Below are 18920 nucleotides of genomic sequence, written 5' to 3'. Positions count from 1 at the left end.
TTGTGTGTACTGCTTGCGTTCCTGCACAGTTTTATAGACTTGTGAAGAGGAGATTTGGTGTGTGCTCCTCTAGGGAAGCTGTGCAGTTGCTTACAATTGCTGAATCCTCTCCAGTACACCAGAGACACCTCCTAGCCTAAGAGTCACTGATCCGTATTCTAGTCATTTGGCCCATGCGGGGATCTCGGATGCTTTTGTCCATGAAATTTCATTTCTTTAGTTTTACAGGTCTGAACGCATTTATATAAGCATTGATAGAATCAGGATCACTTTTCAGTCATGTTTATTGTAAGTGTGTTATTGCCATCTGCTGGTCTCAACCTGCAATTATAGATTTGCACCTACAGTTGTTAATCTCAGACTTTCCTTTGCATTTCTGTTTATCCTAAACATCTTATGTCAATGCAAAAGAAATTAAGAGAACTGTAATTAGCATTATCCTAGAGAGATTTCCTATTTGCATTTTCACTAGAGTGAAAACGGATCACCTTGGGATAGCCACAGAGAGATGCGTATTTCTTTACAGCTGCAGAAACTGAGGGATTTAAGATCAGTTAGTCTGGATTTGGTATAATCACACACTATTCTTCCTTGGGAGGAGAAACTTTAAGACCTACAGTAACACTGTAATGTAGATGGTGCCTTATACCCTGGTGATAGACCCATTAGGAGTACCTGAGAAAGACGGGGAACAGCTGCTTTTCAACACCTCAGGGGAAAAAAGTTGGCCAATCACAGGTTGTGCAGGTGAATGCTGCTGGTTCACAACATATCACGGTGTAGGATTAAATGGAGGTCTCACAGAGACTCAGTGATGTCCCTCTTAAATCTGGACTAGAGTATTCAAGTTCCACATTAGGAGTAAGGATCTTCCCTAACTGCTGTCACTGCAGTGCACTGTGCTGCCATTCAGATTCAAGTTAAAGATGCCATGGCACTTTCTGCAAGAAATAGGGGGTTACGCCTTTGCTTAGGCCAATATTCCCTCTCTGGTATGGCTGAGTATGAGCAACTGCTGAATGCATCAAACTCTGTGGCATTTTCACACACAGTCACTGTAGTCCCAGTGTGTATCTTCTTGCTTTGTAGCACCCTTTGGGTTACCTGGAAAGTAAAAGGCACTACAGAAAGCCAGATACAGTTCTATTAATCCATGGAGGGGGTGGGGGGATGACAGAATCCATGAGTCACACCAAGCAGGGAAAGTCTGTATTTAATTCTTTTTGTTGTTCATTTTCAGGATATAGATCGGCTGTTGGACGCAATGAAGAGCGCGCTAGCTGAGGACTCTCACACGGCCTTTGTGTTCAACTGCCATAGTGGCAGAGGGAGAACCACCACAGCCATGGTTATTGCTGTCCTCACGCTCTGGCATTTCAATGTAGGTATTAGCCCAGGGATGGGTCTCTTGTTCTAAGGAGGGTTTAGAACAAAGGAAGCTCCGAGGAATGAATCCCTAAACACCCAACCCTAGCCTTGTGAGCAATGAAAGAGGGCTGTGCTGGAACCTCAGCAGGAGCCTTAGGGCTTGGCCACACTTGCAAGTTAGAGCACATTAAAGCAGTCCCAGGTGCCCTAACTCACGACCTGTCCACACTGGCAAGCCACTTAGAGCGCCTGCACTCTGCAGCTGGAGCGCTTCTGGTAATCCACCTCCGCAAGAAGCATAACGCTTGCTACGCCTCGGCTGAAATGTCCCAGCGTCAGTGTGAACGAGGTGTTGCATTACTGCGCTCTGATTGGCCTCCGGAAACATCCCATAATCCCCTTAAATCAAGTGGCCACTTTTGTCATTGTTTTGAATTTGGCTGCAGGAATGCGGATATGCCCTTTCAAAGCTCTGTTTCTGATAGCCGGCATGCTTATCTGCGCCGGGACAAAGCAGCCATTTGTGTGGAATGCTGCTTGCTATGACTGAACTTACAAGACAACACGCTGACACGCTCTCAGTTCCCCAAAAGCCCGCTCTCTCTTCCCTCACATACACACAACACACTCCCTGTCACACTCCACCCCACCCCCCATTTGAAAAGCACGTTGCAGCCACTTGCACGCTGGGATAGCTACCACAATGCACAGCTCTCTGTGGCATTGCAAGAGTTGCTAATGTGACCACGCCCGTGCGCTTGAATCGGACAGTGTGGACACACTGCAGCGCTTTCCCTACTGAACTCTCCAAGGGCTGGTTTAACTCACAGCGCTCGACATCTGCAAGTGTAGCCATGCCCATAGAGTGGAATAAGGCCTCTAATAAGGTTGTTTAAACTACATTGCTGCTGAGCAAACCAAAGAGTTTTCATTTTTGCTGTGAGTGTGGCCACTTAAGTGATGGAACAGATTATCCACCAATTCCTGCTTCATTACATCACTTCCAGATCTGACAAGTCTGTTTCCTTGAGCTCTACACTGCTGGGGCTAGTCTGGGGCATGTCCTAGTAGTGGAGCTGGAGGTTGTCAGCTGCATGAGCAGTGTCACCAAGGAGTTCTGCTGCAGCTTGCAATGTTAGCGGGGTTTTTTTCCAATGAGAAATGTGGATCAGTGTTTTTAAATGACCTTGGGTGTGGCTTTGAATTGTGGAAACATCTCCTTGTTATGAGCAACTGCTGTGTGCATTAAAGTCTGTGGCATTTTCTCACAGTCACTGCACTCCCAGTGTGTATCTTCTTGCTTTGTAGCACTCTTTGGATTACAAGGACATCTCCCTGTTATTAATCCTTTCTTAGATGTAGCCAGCAAAGAAGATTAAGAACAACAGCTAGTAGGACATTGTTGTTGTTATTTTTGGCAATTCTTCAGCACCTTCCATCAAAGGCATTGTACTGTGCTTTGTAAACATTAAGGAATTAAGTCACGTTCACCTCATGAAGTAGTCTCTTTTTACAGAGCAGGAAACTGAGGCACAAAAGTTCAGTGACTTGTCCAAAGTAACTCAACAAGTCTGGGGCAAACCTGGGACAAAGGGCATATGGGGGGCGGCTAGTGGTTTGTCATCAGACATAAAAGTCAGGAAACTTGGCCCTTTATTCTTGATACTTCGAATGACTGCATGGGCAAGTCATTTAACTGCTGTTCCTCAGTGTCACGTTCTGTTAAAAGAAAAAAAAAGGCATAAATAAGTGCTTTGAGAGCTATGGGTGAAAAAAGCTACATATTACAAAGTATTATTTGTAGAGCCCATGCCTCCTGGTGCGCAGTTCTTCCCTTAGACCACTGTATTCCCACATACGGTATTGTTAAGTGGATCAGGAGTTCACGCAGGAAACTATTGTGTGTGAAAAGAACAAGGAGTACTTGTGGCACCTTAGAGACTAACAAATGTATTTGAGCATAAGCTTTCGTGAGCAAAAACGCACTTTGTAATTGGATAGGTTTTTAACTGCTCAGCTTGGCTTGGCCTCTTTTTGCTGCAGGGCATCCCTGAGATGAGTGAGGATGAAATTGTGAGTGTGCCTGATGCCAAGTACACCAAAGGGGAATTTGAGGTGAGTCCTTCTCCTATATTAATCTGCCTTTATTTCAGGGTGTCTTGTGAAATCTCCAGGGGCTGCTCATGTCCTGTTCCTTCAAACAGCCTCAGCATTTCAGCTCCTTCATTCAGGAACTGAATTTCCCATTAAGTGATGTGGTCTGTGTTTAGGATTCTGAAGCAGCCAGACTGGAGTCTGTTCACACTATGGTTAAAACTCTGATAATAACAACCCGGTTCAAGCGTGGGTCCAGGCATTTGGGGGCTTTTCTGGGTCTCTGACACTGGGGTTAGTATGCTCATGGTTCGTATTTGGAGATAGGTTTTTTGCTGCTTTAAAAACCACACTATGTGCAGAACAAGGCAAGGGGATGATGATGGCCTGTTAAAGATTAACCGTTAGGCTGGTCTCAGGAGGTGCTAAATGTCTGTTTCCATCAGCAATATCAAAGCAGAGACCAGGTGTTAGTCTACAGGAGCCATGTCTAAAGAGCCCTCCATTTGTCTGTCAGCTGCAGACAATCTGAGTATCAGATAAAATAGCTAGAATAATAAAGTTTTTTTTTTTAAATAGGGCTCTCTCCCCACACCCCACCAGAGAGTAAATGTTAACCAGCTGAGTTCGAGCCTCATTGACCCTCCCTCATCTGCTGATGATGGTATATGATTGATTATGCCCTATTTTATTAACCCCAGCCTCTACTGTTTTCCCATTGTGACATCACTCCGTTCTGTCCATTTTTATTTTCCAAAGGCAACAAACATTTCACCGAAGTGTCTGGCATTGTGCTTCTGAAAGAGGCTTATGAATACCACAGCACATGTGGCAGTTATATTAGTGTGTCACCTTGGCAAGTCCGCCTTCTGGCTGGTGACCTGCAGGTGTGTAGTACTATAATGGCATCTGCTTATAGTGAAGTCAGATTAAGTTTCCATTGATCATGAAGTAAAATGAAAGACCCTGATGGTTCCAGGGCAATTTCAATTCTGGTCATATTGAAATTTTCCTGGGGGAAACAACAACTTGATAATCGTACTTTTATTTTTTACAGTATAATAAAGAGAACTCTGTTGTTGTATCCTGAACTAAAAATGACTCCAAACCCAAAATATAATTATTACCAAATTTATGTCAAGCCCACAAGCTGTTGCTGCTCCTGTTCTGAAGCCATATCAAAGTAGCTGGTTTTGAGACTGAATTGGATGAGAAATGTTTGGGGTTTTTTAACAGAAAGAGAAACTCTTGAAGTGTGTCCTAGCATCTTCAAGGTTCTGCTTGATTGAATCAAGAAACTGAGGTGGCCATGTGTGTTGAGGGAAGAAGAGTGGTCTGTTGGTTAGTCACTGGGCCAGGACCTGGGTTCAATTTCCTGCTTTGCCACAGACTTCCTAGGTGATCTTGGACAAGCCACAGAGTCTCTCTGTGAGGTCTGCAAAATGGGGGTGATAGTCGAAGATTTTAAGGCCAGAAGAGACAATTAGGTCATCCAATCTGACCACCTGTATAACACAGGCCCTAGATTCTACCCAGTTACCAGTAAACTGAACCCAATAACTGTTTGACCAAACATATCCTCCAGAAGGGCATCCAGGCTTGATTTGGGGAGAGAGAGAATCCACCCTTCTCTTGGAGATTGGGTAGTAGTTCCCTACCTTACAAGGGTGTGAGGAAGAGAAATATGTTAGACAGAGAGGTGCTCAGATTCTATGGTAATGAGAGCCATATAAGTATCTAGGATAGACAGATAATTTGTATCAACTGTCTGATAAGCTCTGAGGGGTTGTAGCCAGTCAGAGTTCATGGATCTACATGCTATGCAGTCACTGTGTAGATGAGAATCAGACATGGCTGCTCGGCAATATGCTCTGTCTGTGTTGTTGTAGCAGTTTATTAGTGTTAACTCCATCCTAATAGCACGTACTGTTTAAAATTCCAGTTGAATTGAGGGGGAGCAGGTCTGTCCGTCAGTGACTCTGAAAGGAATGAGTATGTAATCAGCACTTTGCGTTTCAGGGCAGAGGTGATAATTACTATGCTATTCGATAATAGATAAATAGTCTTTGTTCCCTAGGTGTTTTCAGGAGTCTCTTTCGGTGGGGAGTCAGTGAAGACCCACGATGATGTCACTCCCCTGCCTTATATAGCTTTTACATCTGGCAGGAATCCTTTGTTTCAAAGCTTGGTTCCCATGCCAGTTAGTGGAAAAATACTGATATTCCAAGATGGAGACCGGCACCAGATGACTTGGTCACATGTCCTTGTAGTGTCATGCCAGTATTACTTGGAGGCTGTTTGTAGGGTTCTCAGGAAGGCTCCCCAGGTGGGAGATAAGCTTCTCCTAGGGCCTATTGTTTTCCTAATGGCCCTTCCGCATCCAGCTATTCAGAATGAAAGCATCGGGTCTAGTGGGTGTTCCTCAAGTTTAAACACATATTTGTAATACAGATACACAGTCAATATTCCTAACTTCCAATACAAAAATTATACTTGCATACAAAGAGGATAATCATATTCAGCAATTCATAACCTTTCCCGTGACATCCCACAGGACCTATCTTACATTAAACACATCATAACTATGTCATAATCATATAATAATCTCTCTCTGAAGAATATGGGGTCGCAACAGGCTCCTCCAGATTTAGAGAGTGCAGTCCATCTTGTCTAAAGCTTTTCAGGGGCAAGCAGTGTGTGGGAGTGGGAAATATAGTGAGGAAGCCCCAGTACTGGACTGGGGGAGATAACCAGCCTTGGTTTAACTAGGTGTTTATGCTAATGGGAGCTTAGTAAGGCAGAGCAGCTGTGTTGGGGACAGATTTTCTCCTACACTAAGATATGCTCGAGGTGGGTGTGGGTGCGTTGTCAGAGTGCCAGTTGTGGATCCCTAATTTCTCTGTTCTGCACAGCTCCAGCTGTGGTCTTGGCAAGAGCAGCCTGTACATCAGCTGGCAGTGCCAACCAAATGAGAATTGATGGAGTGCATTGAGGCTCTTGCCCACTGCACATGTTCTACACAAGCGTTAGGAGGGAGTGATGATCAAAGGGTGGTTTCAGAGTAACAGCCGTGTTAGTCTGTATTCGCAAAAAGAAAAGGAGTACTTGTGGCACCTTAAAGACTAACCAATTTATTTGAGCATGAGCTTTCGTGAGCTACAGCTCACTTCATCGGATGCATACCGTGGATACTGCAGCAGACTTTATATACACACAGAGATCATGAGACAATACCTCCTCCCACCCCACTGTCCTGCTGGTAATAGCTTATCTAAAGTGATCATCAAGTTGGGCCATTTCCAGCACAAATCCAGGTTTTCTCACCCTCCACCGCCCCCCCCCCCACACACAAACTCACTCTCCTGCTGGTAATAGCAGGATAGTGAGTTTGTGTGTGTGGTTTTTGGAGGAGGGTGAGGGGGTGAGAGAACCTGGATTTGTGCAGGAAATGGCCCACCTTGATTAACATGCACATTGTGTAGAGAGTTGTCACTTTGGATGGGCTATTACCAGCAGGAGAGTGAGTTTGTGTGTGGGGGGGTGGAGGGTGAGAAAACCTGGATTTGTGCTGGAAATGGCCCAACTTGATGATCACTTTAGATAAGCTATTACCAGCAGGACAGTGGGGTGGGAGGAGGTATTGTCTCATGATCTCTGTGTGTATATAAAGTCTGCTGCAGTATCCACGGTATGCATCCGATGAAGTGAGCTGTAGCTCACGAAAGCTCATGATCAAAGGGTGCTGTGCTAGCTTGACACCAGCTGAGAGCTCCCAGCCCTCCCCTCTCTCTCATCCCACCCCAAAGGAATTCTGAGTTGGCCACTAGGTGGCCTCTTTGGTCTGCTTGTAAGGAACAAAGGGGCCAGACTGTGGGCAAGAATCTGGCCTTAAGTGCTTTCGGGGTGGTGGTGATTATTTGTATTACTGTAGTGCCTAGAAGCCCCAGTCATGGAGTTTGCTGTACAAGGCTCTGTACAAACACATAACAAAATGGTGGTCCCTGTCCCAAAGATCTTACAATCTATGTTTAATACAAGAGACAATAGGTGGCTGCAAGTGGATAGATTGGGGCGCACAATCTGGAATAGTCCCATCTATTTTGTGCTCCTCAAAGTGTGTAGGTTTTGGAATGAAGTCGGTTACTACTCTCATACTCCAGGTGGTGATGAAGGTGGTGCAGCTTTTACCAGAGGGGCACAGAATGAAGAAGGAGGTAGATATGGCCCTGGATACTGTGAGTGAGACCATGACACCTATGCACTATCACCTGAGAGAAATCATCATATGCACCTACAGACAGGTGAGTGCGACAGTCATGCTTCCGAGATTAACTCTCTTCATTCCATATTTATTTTTTCACCCTCCTGTAAATGACCAAGTGGAAAGTGCAGGCACTGTGATTAATGGCCTAGATATCTGCCTAGTTTCGTGTGGTATTTATATTACAGGACACTCCTGAGTCCTATTGTGCTTGGTGCTGTAGAAACACACACAAAGGCATGGTCTCTGCTGCAAAAGGTTTCTTAATATAGCATTGTGGCTTCTTCAAGAGCCTGTGGGTATGTCTATAGTACCCGCCGGATCAGTGGGCAGCAGTCAATCCAGCGGGGGTAAATTGATGCGATAAATCGACCCCCAAGCGCTCTCCCGTCGACTCCTGTACTCCACCGGAGCAAGAGGCGCAGGCAGAGTCGACGGGGGAGCGTCAGCAGTCGATTCACCGCAGTGAAGACACCACGGTGAGTAGATCTAAGTACGTCGACTTCATTGCGTAACTTAGATCGATTCCGCCCCCCCCCAGTGTAGACCAGGCCTTTAGTGTCCTGTCAGAATGCTGTTTTGTTGCTTATTTATTACAGCGAAGCTTTTCGGTGCGTTACTAGAGAGATCTCTGCACCTCCTTCAGCTGTGACATGCTGGCACCCCAACTCTCTGCTTTTCATTTTTCTTCAGTGGCCAAAGCGGTGTCGTAAAAGCTGCTACGATGGTACTATCGCTCTTCGGCCCAGACTCGGAGCTGTGACTCTGACCAGTGTCTGCTTATTGTCTTATGGGTGAACATTTGAAAAAGAAAATCTGCTTTCAAAACACAATGCTTATGCAGATGGTTTAAACCTTTTTCCCTGTGCTAGTTTGTTATTCGTTGCAGTAATCTCTAAAAGTATGTCTCTTAAGCACTTGCTCAGGATGGTATTCCTGCACTGTTCCCAAGTGTCACAACCTCTAGCAGAGCATTTCATTTTTACAGTGTGTATTGTATGGTTCAGTGGTAGCATGGGTTTGATCATGGAGGGAGATGGTGGGCAAAGGAAGTTTGAACCAAACCCTAATAAAAAGCAAAAGGATGGCTTCCAGAGATATTTGGTAAATGAGAAGGACTGATAGGTGGACATATCACTCCAGGCATAATGGGACAGGTTGGCTTTTGATCACAAGTTCATTGATTTTTTGGGGGGCAGATTAAATCAGTTGTTGCATGGTACTGATTGCGTTCAAGACAAAAAGGGCACTTCCTGCTTTCAGCCAGCAGGTGGCAAAGGTGCTCTTTACTGTCTCTATTCTGGTAATAGAGTTATGGTCACTTATTCATTTTATTCTTGAAGTGGAATAACTTGTCTTTTAATGTGGGGTGGTCTGGGTGGGGAGAAAGGGGGACTGTGTGAGGGGGGAGGGTACCCAGGAGTTTCCCAATACCTGTAGGAGACCTCTGATTTCCTTCTGTCTCTGCTTTTACATCTCCCTCTCTGAAGAACCTGCATGGCAGGCTCCTGTCAAAGCCAAGTAGTGCTCTGGACTCCCATCAGAGCCCATTCACACCACTCCCCTGCCAGTTTCAGTTTCCCATAGTGTCGTCTAGCTTCTGCCAATGAATTTACATGAATAGTTCTGAATATTAACAAGCTATTTCTTGCCATGAGCAATAGAGCGTGTGCACGTGGGATTGCTGGCATGGAAATCTTAAGGCTGCTTAAGGAACATGCTCACAGAATACTGTATACTGTGTATTTTCATCTTCTCTGGAACTAGCATAGAAATGAGAGAAACTAGCACAGAAAATGGTCACAAAGCTAAGCTTAGCAACAAACCCTGCAACTTCCATTTTCTCGTATGCAACTCCAAAGTGTATACAGCTGGGAAGGCCAGTCTATAAAGGAGACATTATCTGTTCTGACAGGCCCAAATATAAACAACTTTAAAAATATTTAATTTTTTTTATTTTATTTTATTTTATTTTTTTAATATAACCCTGTCTGGGAAAATCTGACTCCCTCTCCTGCAACCCCTTAGCAAAAACCAAAGCCTGTGAGATGGATGAAATTCAAACTTCATTGCTAGTTGGTGGCTGAGCCACAAAACCCAAGAGGGCTGTGGCTCTCCTCAGTTCCTTTGCACACTATACTGGCCCCTACTTGTGTGGTCTATCTTGAGATGCATCTTCTGCCCAGTGTATAGCTGGTATCCTTTTGCAGCTGCTCTGTAATTCAGCGTCAGAACTGGAATGTCATTGAGGTTCTGCCCTCTTTCCTTGATAGAACAGTGCATTTCATGCTGGATGAGCATTCCCCTTACCCGGCTGGTTGAGTTGTACTCACTGGGCAGAAGATGCCAGCATCTGGCCAATTTCTGGGTCGAGGCTTTAAATGTAAGCTTTTGTGGGGTAATGATGATGGATGGTAGAACAGTAAAATAAGAACCTTTTCAGTTGATACTTTTATAAGCTGTGGGATTGTTTTTTGTAATTCTCCTGGAACACAGAAGCCAAAATGTGAAAGGAGTTTTGCCAAGTTGGTTAGGCCCAAAATTCGACTTGCCTTAAAATGTTCTGACTTCTAAATATAACTTGAAAAAGTGAATCGTTGACTTTGCAGCTGAGAACTATTTTAATGCACTATGTGGGACCAAAGCAAGAACCACAAGTTTAGCTCCTTCCACAGTTGACTCTACAGCAGCAATTAGCTAATAAATTCCAAGAAGCATGCTGATATAATCCAGGATGCTAGTGCATAAATAAGAAAGTAAACATAAAAGGCATGTGAGGTTTAAGTTTCTTTAGAAACATGTGTGGGTGGTGTGGGAGAGTAGACGAAGTAGGAGGGTCACGTTTTGACATATAGAAAAAGAGCAGAACTGACAGTGGAAGAAACTTGAACAACTTTTAAAAGGGTTTTGCAGCTCAAGTTGAAATATATTTTGAAAAGTATTTGCTGGTAGTGCTGTTTTTGCTTAGTATGCACAGGTTTAAAGTTTCTTTCCTTACTTCAGTGCTGGTGCTCTGAGCGTTAGCTTTTAGTCTTGCAGCTTTTCCATATTAGCATGAAATGTAAATACAGGAAAGGGGACATAAGCCCTGTGTTCTTGCAGGTAGTCTTGTCCCATATCTAGTGAAAGAGTCCTCTTTCCAGTGACCTCAGATCAACCCTGTTCCACGTGGTGTTTTTGAAAATGGAAAGCAGAAACCTTCCAAAATAATAAGTGTGCCTCATGGGCATTAAAGTGAAACGGTCAGATAGGTAAGGCCCCAAGTAGAGGTTGAGTATATTACATATTTCTTTAATTATCATTTAATATTGATGGAAATAGTCTCGTGATTTAAAAAACAAAAATCAAATAAAGGTTGTTCAGAATGTGTTGATTGAAACATTCCCCTGCAGTATTTACAACTTAAGCTCTGCAGGAGAAATGGAAAGCGAAACTTATTGGAAACAAAATCAGTTTGACTAGCTTCTAAGTTAGGTTAAATCAGAAAAATAAACAAATAGCAAAGTGGTGAAAAGTGAATTTTCATGATTATTTCCCCCTCTATTTATAATTATCCATGGTACTCTTAGGATATGTCTCTGTGGTGTAGTGGTAAAAAAAGAATTGGGTAAACTAACCTAAACTAAACTCTGTATTCCCCAAATGAGAAGCTACACTACTGATATGTCTACCCTCTGAGCTGGTAGCATGATTCCCAGCTTGGGGAGACATGCTCATGCTAGCTGTCATCAAACTACTATGTTGTAAAAACAGAGTGTAGCTGTGGCAGAGCAAGCAGCAGGAGGGGCTCGCAGCCCATCAGAGAGGCTAGGTGTGCATTTGGGTCAGTTAGCCCCTCCTGCTGCTTGTGCTATCGCAGCTACATTCAATTTTTAATGCATTAACTTGATGAGAGCTAGTGCAGGTGTGTCTCCCGGAGCTGGGAATCAGATCTTCAGCTCAAAGTGTAGACATGCTAAAAAAGAAAACACTGGTAAAGGTGTTTAAACGCCCCCCCTCCCCCAAAAGAGACAGTGTCCTCTACCTCATGCAAAAGATCATGCTAGTGAGGATCTCTCTTAAACCTCGTTTGAACTAGCCATCCTCCTGTTCCAAACTGGAGATGTGCTGCAATCAGTGCATTTTCACTTTCTTGGCACTTTGAATGGCAGTTGTTTTACGCAAGGATCAGGAAAGGCTGAGACTGAGGCAGGAATGAAGTTTTCAGCCCTGCAATATGTTCTATTCACTGGAGTAAATGGGTTCCAAGCTGCAGAGGAAAAGCCCTGCCCTAGCCCAGTATAAAAATGCCATAGATATTTTGGTTTTGTCTTTTACGTGAGGTAAATTACCTACTAAAAGCCAAACTGCAGTCTCTGAGCCTTCCCACAACATTGGCACAAAGCTCCCCTTCTCAGTTCTGCAGGTCAGTGGAAGGCTAAGGGGAAATACAAGTCCATGCTTCAAACCCTCAACCATTATTTGCTTAAAAAAATATCCCAAAAGGGACAAGTTGGTGCTATAGTTATCTCCACCCTTCTCTTGCTAAATCTGCTCTTACCAAAACCCTCAATCACAGGGATGTCAGGTCCCTTCCCTCTCCTTCCTCTCCCCCCGCCCCCTTCTTTCTAACTGGTATCAGAGATCTGATTGTAGCCAGATGTGGCCCCTTTGACCCTGCTAAAGTGCCTGCCACAGTCTCTGGATACAAAACAATGAGGCTTTATCCCTCCTCTTTCTCCTGGTCTCATGCACACAGCTCTCTCTCTCTGCAGCTGTCAGACTGATAGGTTTATTTAACTGGGGCTCATGTTCTTACAACTGTGGAGTCGCCTTCCATGCACAAGTCTCCTCTCCACCCAATATCAACCTTACATCTTCAGGGGGGAAGAGAGAGTTACAAGAACCGATGGAAACCCGTTCTCTGATAAGCATGTGTGAAGCACTGAGTGCAGATGTCGGAAAGGAAATGGGAGAAGAGGGGGAATATGTAAATTAAAAAGGACATTGTTTAGGTTACATATTTTAAACTATTCTAAAGGGCCCATATAAAACTGAGTGCTTTCCCAGGAATTAAAATCCCCAGTGATTAAACCAGAATTGATGGCAATAATAATAGTAGCAGAAGCAGTAAAGTGCCCATATGTCTGTAACCTACCAAGCAGCAATAACCCAAAGACTCAGTTACTTCAGATTGTTGGTTCTGAAGCATTAGATGCTACTTTCTCCCTGATATCCCCATGCTAAGTGTAGGTAATGTGGCATTACTGGGTGGAGGGCTTACATATAAAAAATCCTCTATATTTTTACAGAGTTGCCAGGGATAGGAGAATGCACATGGTGAGTATCTGCCCAACCATCCATTCCAGATCTCATGGAGTTGGATGGCCCATTTGAGGAGCTGGATTTTCAACACAATTTCAGCTTTCATTTCAAGGCTCTGGAAGAGTTTTCTCTGTGTACATTTTTAATAAATCAGTACCAGGAGTTCAGGAGTTGTAATCAACCCTACAATAACTAACTAAGCACCCGTGCACTATGGAAAGCAAACAGATTTCAGTTGTAAGCATACAGGGGATTTTTATAAACAGTAAGTACTAAAATATTTTAAAGTTCTGAAATTTATTCCAGTGACACGCTACACAATGTCTTTTTTGTCATGAACATCTTTCCACTAAAATACAAAACATGTTTTGCTGCTTATTTAAGGAGTACCAAAATTTAATCACCACACCCAAAAATCTCTCACTGTCCCCCGCTATTTATCCAGTTGTGCCCTTGGATACATGCACTCAACTCTCATTGAATCGATGGCAGTTGTATTTATGTATTTGACTCTCATGATATAGCGCACACATTCACAATAGATGAGATTCTTGTTCAATGAATGGATATAATAAGAATGAAAAAATTACAGTGACATTGAAGTCTTCGGTCAAATGCAAGATTACATTACAAGATTACATACTTAATCCTGCCTTGAGTGCAGGGGACTGGACTAGAAGACCTCTCGAGGTCCCTTCCAGTCCTACACTTCTATGATTCCATGATTCCAGCTAGGGAAAAGTCCCTTTCCAATGACATGGTCTGACCCTCTGCTCCTGAGAGGCTGAGGCCTTCACCACTGACTGTACCTTCCAGATCATGTGTTTATTTTTAAAGGTCTCCCTGGTACAGAAAAGTCTCCAAACTCCTTGAAGTGAGAATCGAGCCATTGTTTAAAATCCTGGTCCCCTGCTGCGCGCCACCACCACCACCAGATTGAGAGTGCTTGGTTTGTTTGGTGTGCAGACATTCCTTGGGTGCCATCTGTTCTGTAGGGCAACTCTGTCCTCCTGACAGTGCTCTGGGAAGACATGAGCTCAAAGGAAGAGCTGAGGTCAGTTATTTTACACAAACTACTCTCAGCAGAAAGGGATTTAGTCTGGTTTCTCCTTTGCACTCAGAACACAAGGCTGCTTTTCCCTAATTCTGTCTCAGATTTTTCATAAATCTAGTGGAAAAAGAAAGATTGTTCATTCCTCCTTGGTGCGCAACATGCCACATAGATCCACTCACCATGTGACTATGGCATTTATAAAACAGTTGACTGAGGCCACCAGACGTTCTGCCTTGTATGTAGAAGGGCCAGGAAGGATTTTAGGGATTTTAATTGTATCCATTGGAACAATTACACATGTGTTCTTCTTACTGCTTACCCGAACTACTGACAGGACACCCTTGTAGGAGGACTCTCCTGAAAAGTGTCCAGTAAGGAGATCTTAGAGTAAATGCATGTATGATAGAAAAAATATACTTTTCTTCCATCCCCCCGTTTTGTTTATAATTTTTTAATTCCTTCCATTGCATGAAATGATGCCAAGATCAATATTTACAGCTCTGAGCCTCTGAGAAGAGTTATTAATGGGTTTATTTGGCTGGGACACAACTTGCTGTTGAATAAGCCCCATAGCAGGTGAATGAAATTCCCAGGTGGCACGTGACTGAATATTAGCTTACTTCACTTCACCCTATTTTTATAACTGCAAGGGTGGAATTACTATTACTATTTGCATAGAAGCTTCACTCAGGTTTCAAAACACTACATACAAGCAGGCATTAAAACAAGCAGGGCCTGTAGTACCTGCTGGATTTTAATTAAAACCACCCTCAAATAGAAAGTTTATTTAGAAAATACCCACAGCTTTTTGAGTGCCAAGCTCTTCTTGAATTCTGTTGGGATTATCATTGTGTATTGGATGGTTCAAAACCACCAGCCTTGTATTTTTGAAGTTCTCACAAACCAAGAAAATATTTTCCAATCAAGCTGGCCTAGGTTGGAGCTACTTGTCCTAACCCTATTGGAATTCTACTCAAGAATCCTGTTCTGCATTTTTACCAAAGCTGTGGACCCTTAAATTCAAGCACTGGGATTTATCTAAATCTCCCCTTGCTCCTATTCTTTACATCTAGGGTTCATCGTTATCAGTGGAGTCTGTTTAAATGTTGGTGCCATGCAAAGACACAATGCAGGCATAATTTAATGGGATGGAATGGGACAGTATTTACGTAAAGAAAAGGTCTCAACTAAGAGCTCATTTTGTTTCTTGCTTTTCTAAAAGGATATGGTGGATGGGAAATCTTCTGCCTGAAAAGGAAACACCACAGTTTGAATATGTTTCTAAAGATTAATACGTTTCAGTAATTAAACACAAAAGTTTAAACAGGTAAATTCCCCTCCTACTCTTCCTCCTTCTGTATCTAAAGCAGAGCTGGGTATGAGCTGCAAAGTTTTGTTCAGTGTAAAGACTCCTCTGGTTTACAGTGGTGACCAGCCCAGGACTGGGAAGACTATAAAGGTGGCATAAAGCATGTTCCTCCTCCCCCCGCCAGTTGCACTAAGAGCTTCTGGGCCTTATCCATGCAAGGAAAGTTCCTGCACAGGATTAGACAACATGGTTCAAAAAGTATCTATGCCCTGCGTACACGACACCTCCCCCAAGTTAGCACCAATGGAGCAGCACTGGTGTAATAAAATGGTTCACATTTTCCTAGTGTACACAGTGCTTCAGTGTGACATTTTTCTTCTCTGGTGCTCCACTATCCATCCAATTGCTTTTTTGATTCCCTAAGCTGTTCCCTATCACAGTGACACAAAACAGGGCAAAATCTATGAGAGGTGCTTGTGGGCCGTGCCCTTTCGAGCAAATCCTTCCAATAGAAAGACCGACACCTCAGCAGGGCAATGCTGGGGCTGGAAAACCTCTTGTCTGTCTGTGATCAGATGTTTTGAATGTTCTCACACTGATTCCAAACAACAAATTCAAAATGCCATAAAGAGCAGCAACAGTAATTAAATTATCCATATTACTCTGGCTAGGCTTGCACACAGCTTTCGTAAGAGAGACCTGGAGTTTCGCCCAACATGGTGTCCAAATTTTACAGTTACTAATCAGGATTGTGGCATTGCTGTGCATTCCTTTATTCCTTCTGCCCACTAAGAGCCCATAATCCTCTTCTACTGTGCAGACTGAAAGTACAGCATTCTGCATCTGTGTACGTTTCTGCTCTTGGTATGTGAAAAAAAGATTGCAGGTTGGAGCCCTGAGTTCACTGTGAGACTGCTCTCCCTTGGCATTACCCCTGTTTTCCTTTTCTTGATTTGTTTGTTTAAGATTTATTTGGTTGCTTTGTTCCATTGTCTGTTGGTTGGTTGGAGGTTAGATAGTGGGAACAGTTAGTGCTTATATTAGAGCGACTGATTCTCTATAAATACTTGAGTACTATTTTTCAGTGCCCAGATGTGTGCTAAGCCTTTTACAGGACAACTAGAATGACAGAGCTTACAAATGAATTATAAGACGTGACAATATGAAACAGATTTATTTTTTTAACTGATTCATTTTCTGGAAGAAAGGCTTTACATTCATGGACATTTGTAAGGATACTTCGGGGTAGAGGGGCATGAGGTGTTTGCAGAGAAAATATTATTTTCCATGATAATTCACTGATATGTAACGAATACGGCACTACCAAATTTATTGTCCATTTTGGTCAATTTACTGGCCAAAGGGTTTTAAAAGTAGTCAGTTTCACAATTTCAGATGTTTACCTCAGATATTTTGTGGTGTTGTAATCGTGGGGGTCCTGACCCAAAAGAGGATTGTGGGGGTTTGCAAAGCTGTTGTAGGGAGGTCATGGGATTGCCACCCTCACTTCTGTGCTGCCTTCAGAACTGGGCTCTGAAAGCAACTTCCCTGGAGCTTCCTGGAGCTGGAGGAGGTTCCCAGAGGTGGAGGTGGATCTGATCTTCCCCGTGCTGCTGGGAGTGCCACAGCCAGGGACTGCTAGTCCCAGCCAATGGGGGATTAAAGCATGGGCCTACAGGGCCTGTGACCAGGGGCCCTGGCCAATTTGGGGGCCCCCTGTACCACCGTCACTTCTGCACTGCCTCTGGAGATGGGTCTGATTTCCCCACCAAGAGTGGCTGTGCAGGGGAAGGACAAGTCCTGTCCCTCCCCAGCCCGGCCCAGACTAGCAGCTACGAGCCCCCGGCTGGGGCGCTTCTAGCAGAATGGGAGATTGGTTTATTTCACGGACTGTGACACGTTTTTCACGGCTGTGAAATTGGTAGGGCCCTAGTTATGAACAGTAAAACCAGCCAGATCTGTGACAATGGTTTACAGTCCAATCCTGATCCTGTAGAACTTGATGGCAAATCTCCAGTTGACTCCGTTAACTTGCTAGGTTAATACTGCTGGTAAGAGCTGATGTGACTGATTGCCATTGAGGATGCAAGGTCACAGCTGAATCTCTGCTGAATCACACTTGTTTGCCAGTGGCTGTTTCTGTTGGGGTGCTGTGGTTGTGGGTTGGGTTTTATTTCTTCCACAATACAGCTGCGATCAAATTATCATTTTCAATTAACAATCAAGAACAAGTGACTGGAAGAATAAAATATAATCACCCAATAATGTTCTCAGCTTCCTGTCAATTTGACTCTTGATTTATGTAACCCTCTGAGCTCTCAATCAAAAGCAAGCAGTGCATGAGTTTGACTTGGATTGTTCAGTCCCACATGGACCTTATATATGTAGCTTTTTAAAATCACATTTGTAAAACTGGAACTGACATCAATGAAAGAGAGAGATTGAAGGATCCACATGGGACTTCTGTTTAGTTCTACTGCACTGTACCTTTTATAGATACTTAAGAGTAAAAAATGGACTGCTCACTACTAAGTTATTTTATATTCTAGAGTTTTTCTTACGGCAACTCTATCTGGCTACAGTGCAACCATAATTTAGACTGGAGTGAATCATTAAAATGAGTGGGGTATTATTTCTCTTTTGTACAACAAGTTCCTTGTGTTCCCTTATTGTGTCTGAACTTTAGTGAGTTGTAATTTCTTACTGTACTGTACTAATCTTTATTGGATTAAGTTCGTTGCCAACCTATGACGAACCCCATGTGAAATGGGTGAGAGACCAAGGCAGTTTGATTTCTCATAAATGCATGTGAATAGGGTGAACACTGAGCAGTGACTTTGGGATAAAATAATCTGAAACTTACAAAAGTGCTATAAATGTTTTGTTGTCTTTAGTGAGGTGAATATTTGTGTGATGTCCTCCCGTGTTCAGTTTTTGCCATCCATTTCCAGGCAGCAGTGAGCACAGATGGAAAAGGCATATACATCCCTTCTGTATTTTATCTAATAGGAATACTGTACTCTGTGTTGGCCTCAGGCTAACAAGTGAGGCCAACAAGTTTGATTTGTAGCCAAACGTTTCCAGAGTGGCAGGTTGATTTGAAGCCCATCTGTAACTGAAATGAATTTTATGGCTGCTGTATTGTTTTCCTGGATGAATGTTTGCAGAATTCTGCAATATTAGCTTTTTTAAAAAGTACAGTGCCAACACTGTAAAACATACAGATTCCAGAAGATGCTGCTGAACACAAACCAACCCACCAATATTGCTAAACACCAAGAACTTCCCTAGTGACTGACCTGTGTGTTGTGAGAAAGATGATACTCAATTGCAAGAGCACACGGAAGCATGGAATCTTATCTCCAAACTTGCTTCACTTGTGATCTCTCAGGTTCACAGCAGAGACTTGCCAAATTAAAAAAATAAAATAAAATTCACACAGCCAGATTGTTCCCTGTGGAACCATGCACAGTGGGATCCTTTTACATGCAGCTCTTCCTGCTTCTATGTGAACAGGGGGCTCAGCTGCC

General features: G+C 43.4%; 1 protein-coding gene across 4 annotated transcripts in view; it reads left to right on the top strand.

The window, feature by feature from the left end:
- Positions 1-18920, top strand: part of PALD1 (phosphatase domain containing paladin 1) — a 192362-nt gene that overhangs the window by 108701 nt on the left and 64741 nt on the right. For all 4 annotated transcript variants that reach the window (XM_075130902.1, XM_075130900.1, XM_048859541.2 and 1 more), the window contains exons 16-18: positions 1241-1381; positions 3412-3483; positions 7623-7763. In XM_075130902.1, coding sequence (XP_074987003.1) covers positions 1241-1381; positions 3412-3483; positions 7623-7763 — 354 coding nt within the window. The remainder of the gene's footprint in view (positions 1-1240; positions 1382-3411; positions 3484-7622; positions 7764-18920) is intronic.

The sequence above is a fragment of the Caretta caretta genome, chromosome 7 (genome assembly GCF_965140235.1).
Source record: "Caretta caretta isolate rCarCar2 chromosome 7, rCarCar1.hap1, whole genome shotgun sequence".
Taxonomy (NCBI): Eukaryota; Metazoa; Chordata; order Testudines; family Cheloniidae; genus Caretta; species Caretta caretta.
Note: the sequence above shows the minus strand (reverse complement) of the source record. Positions and strands in the feature narration are given on the sequence as shown.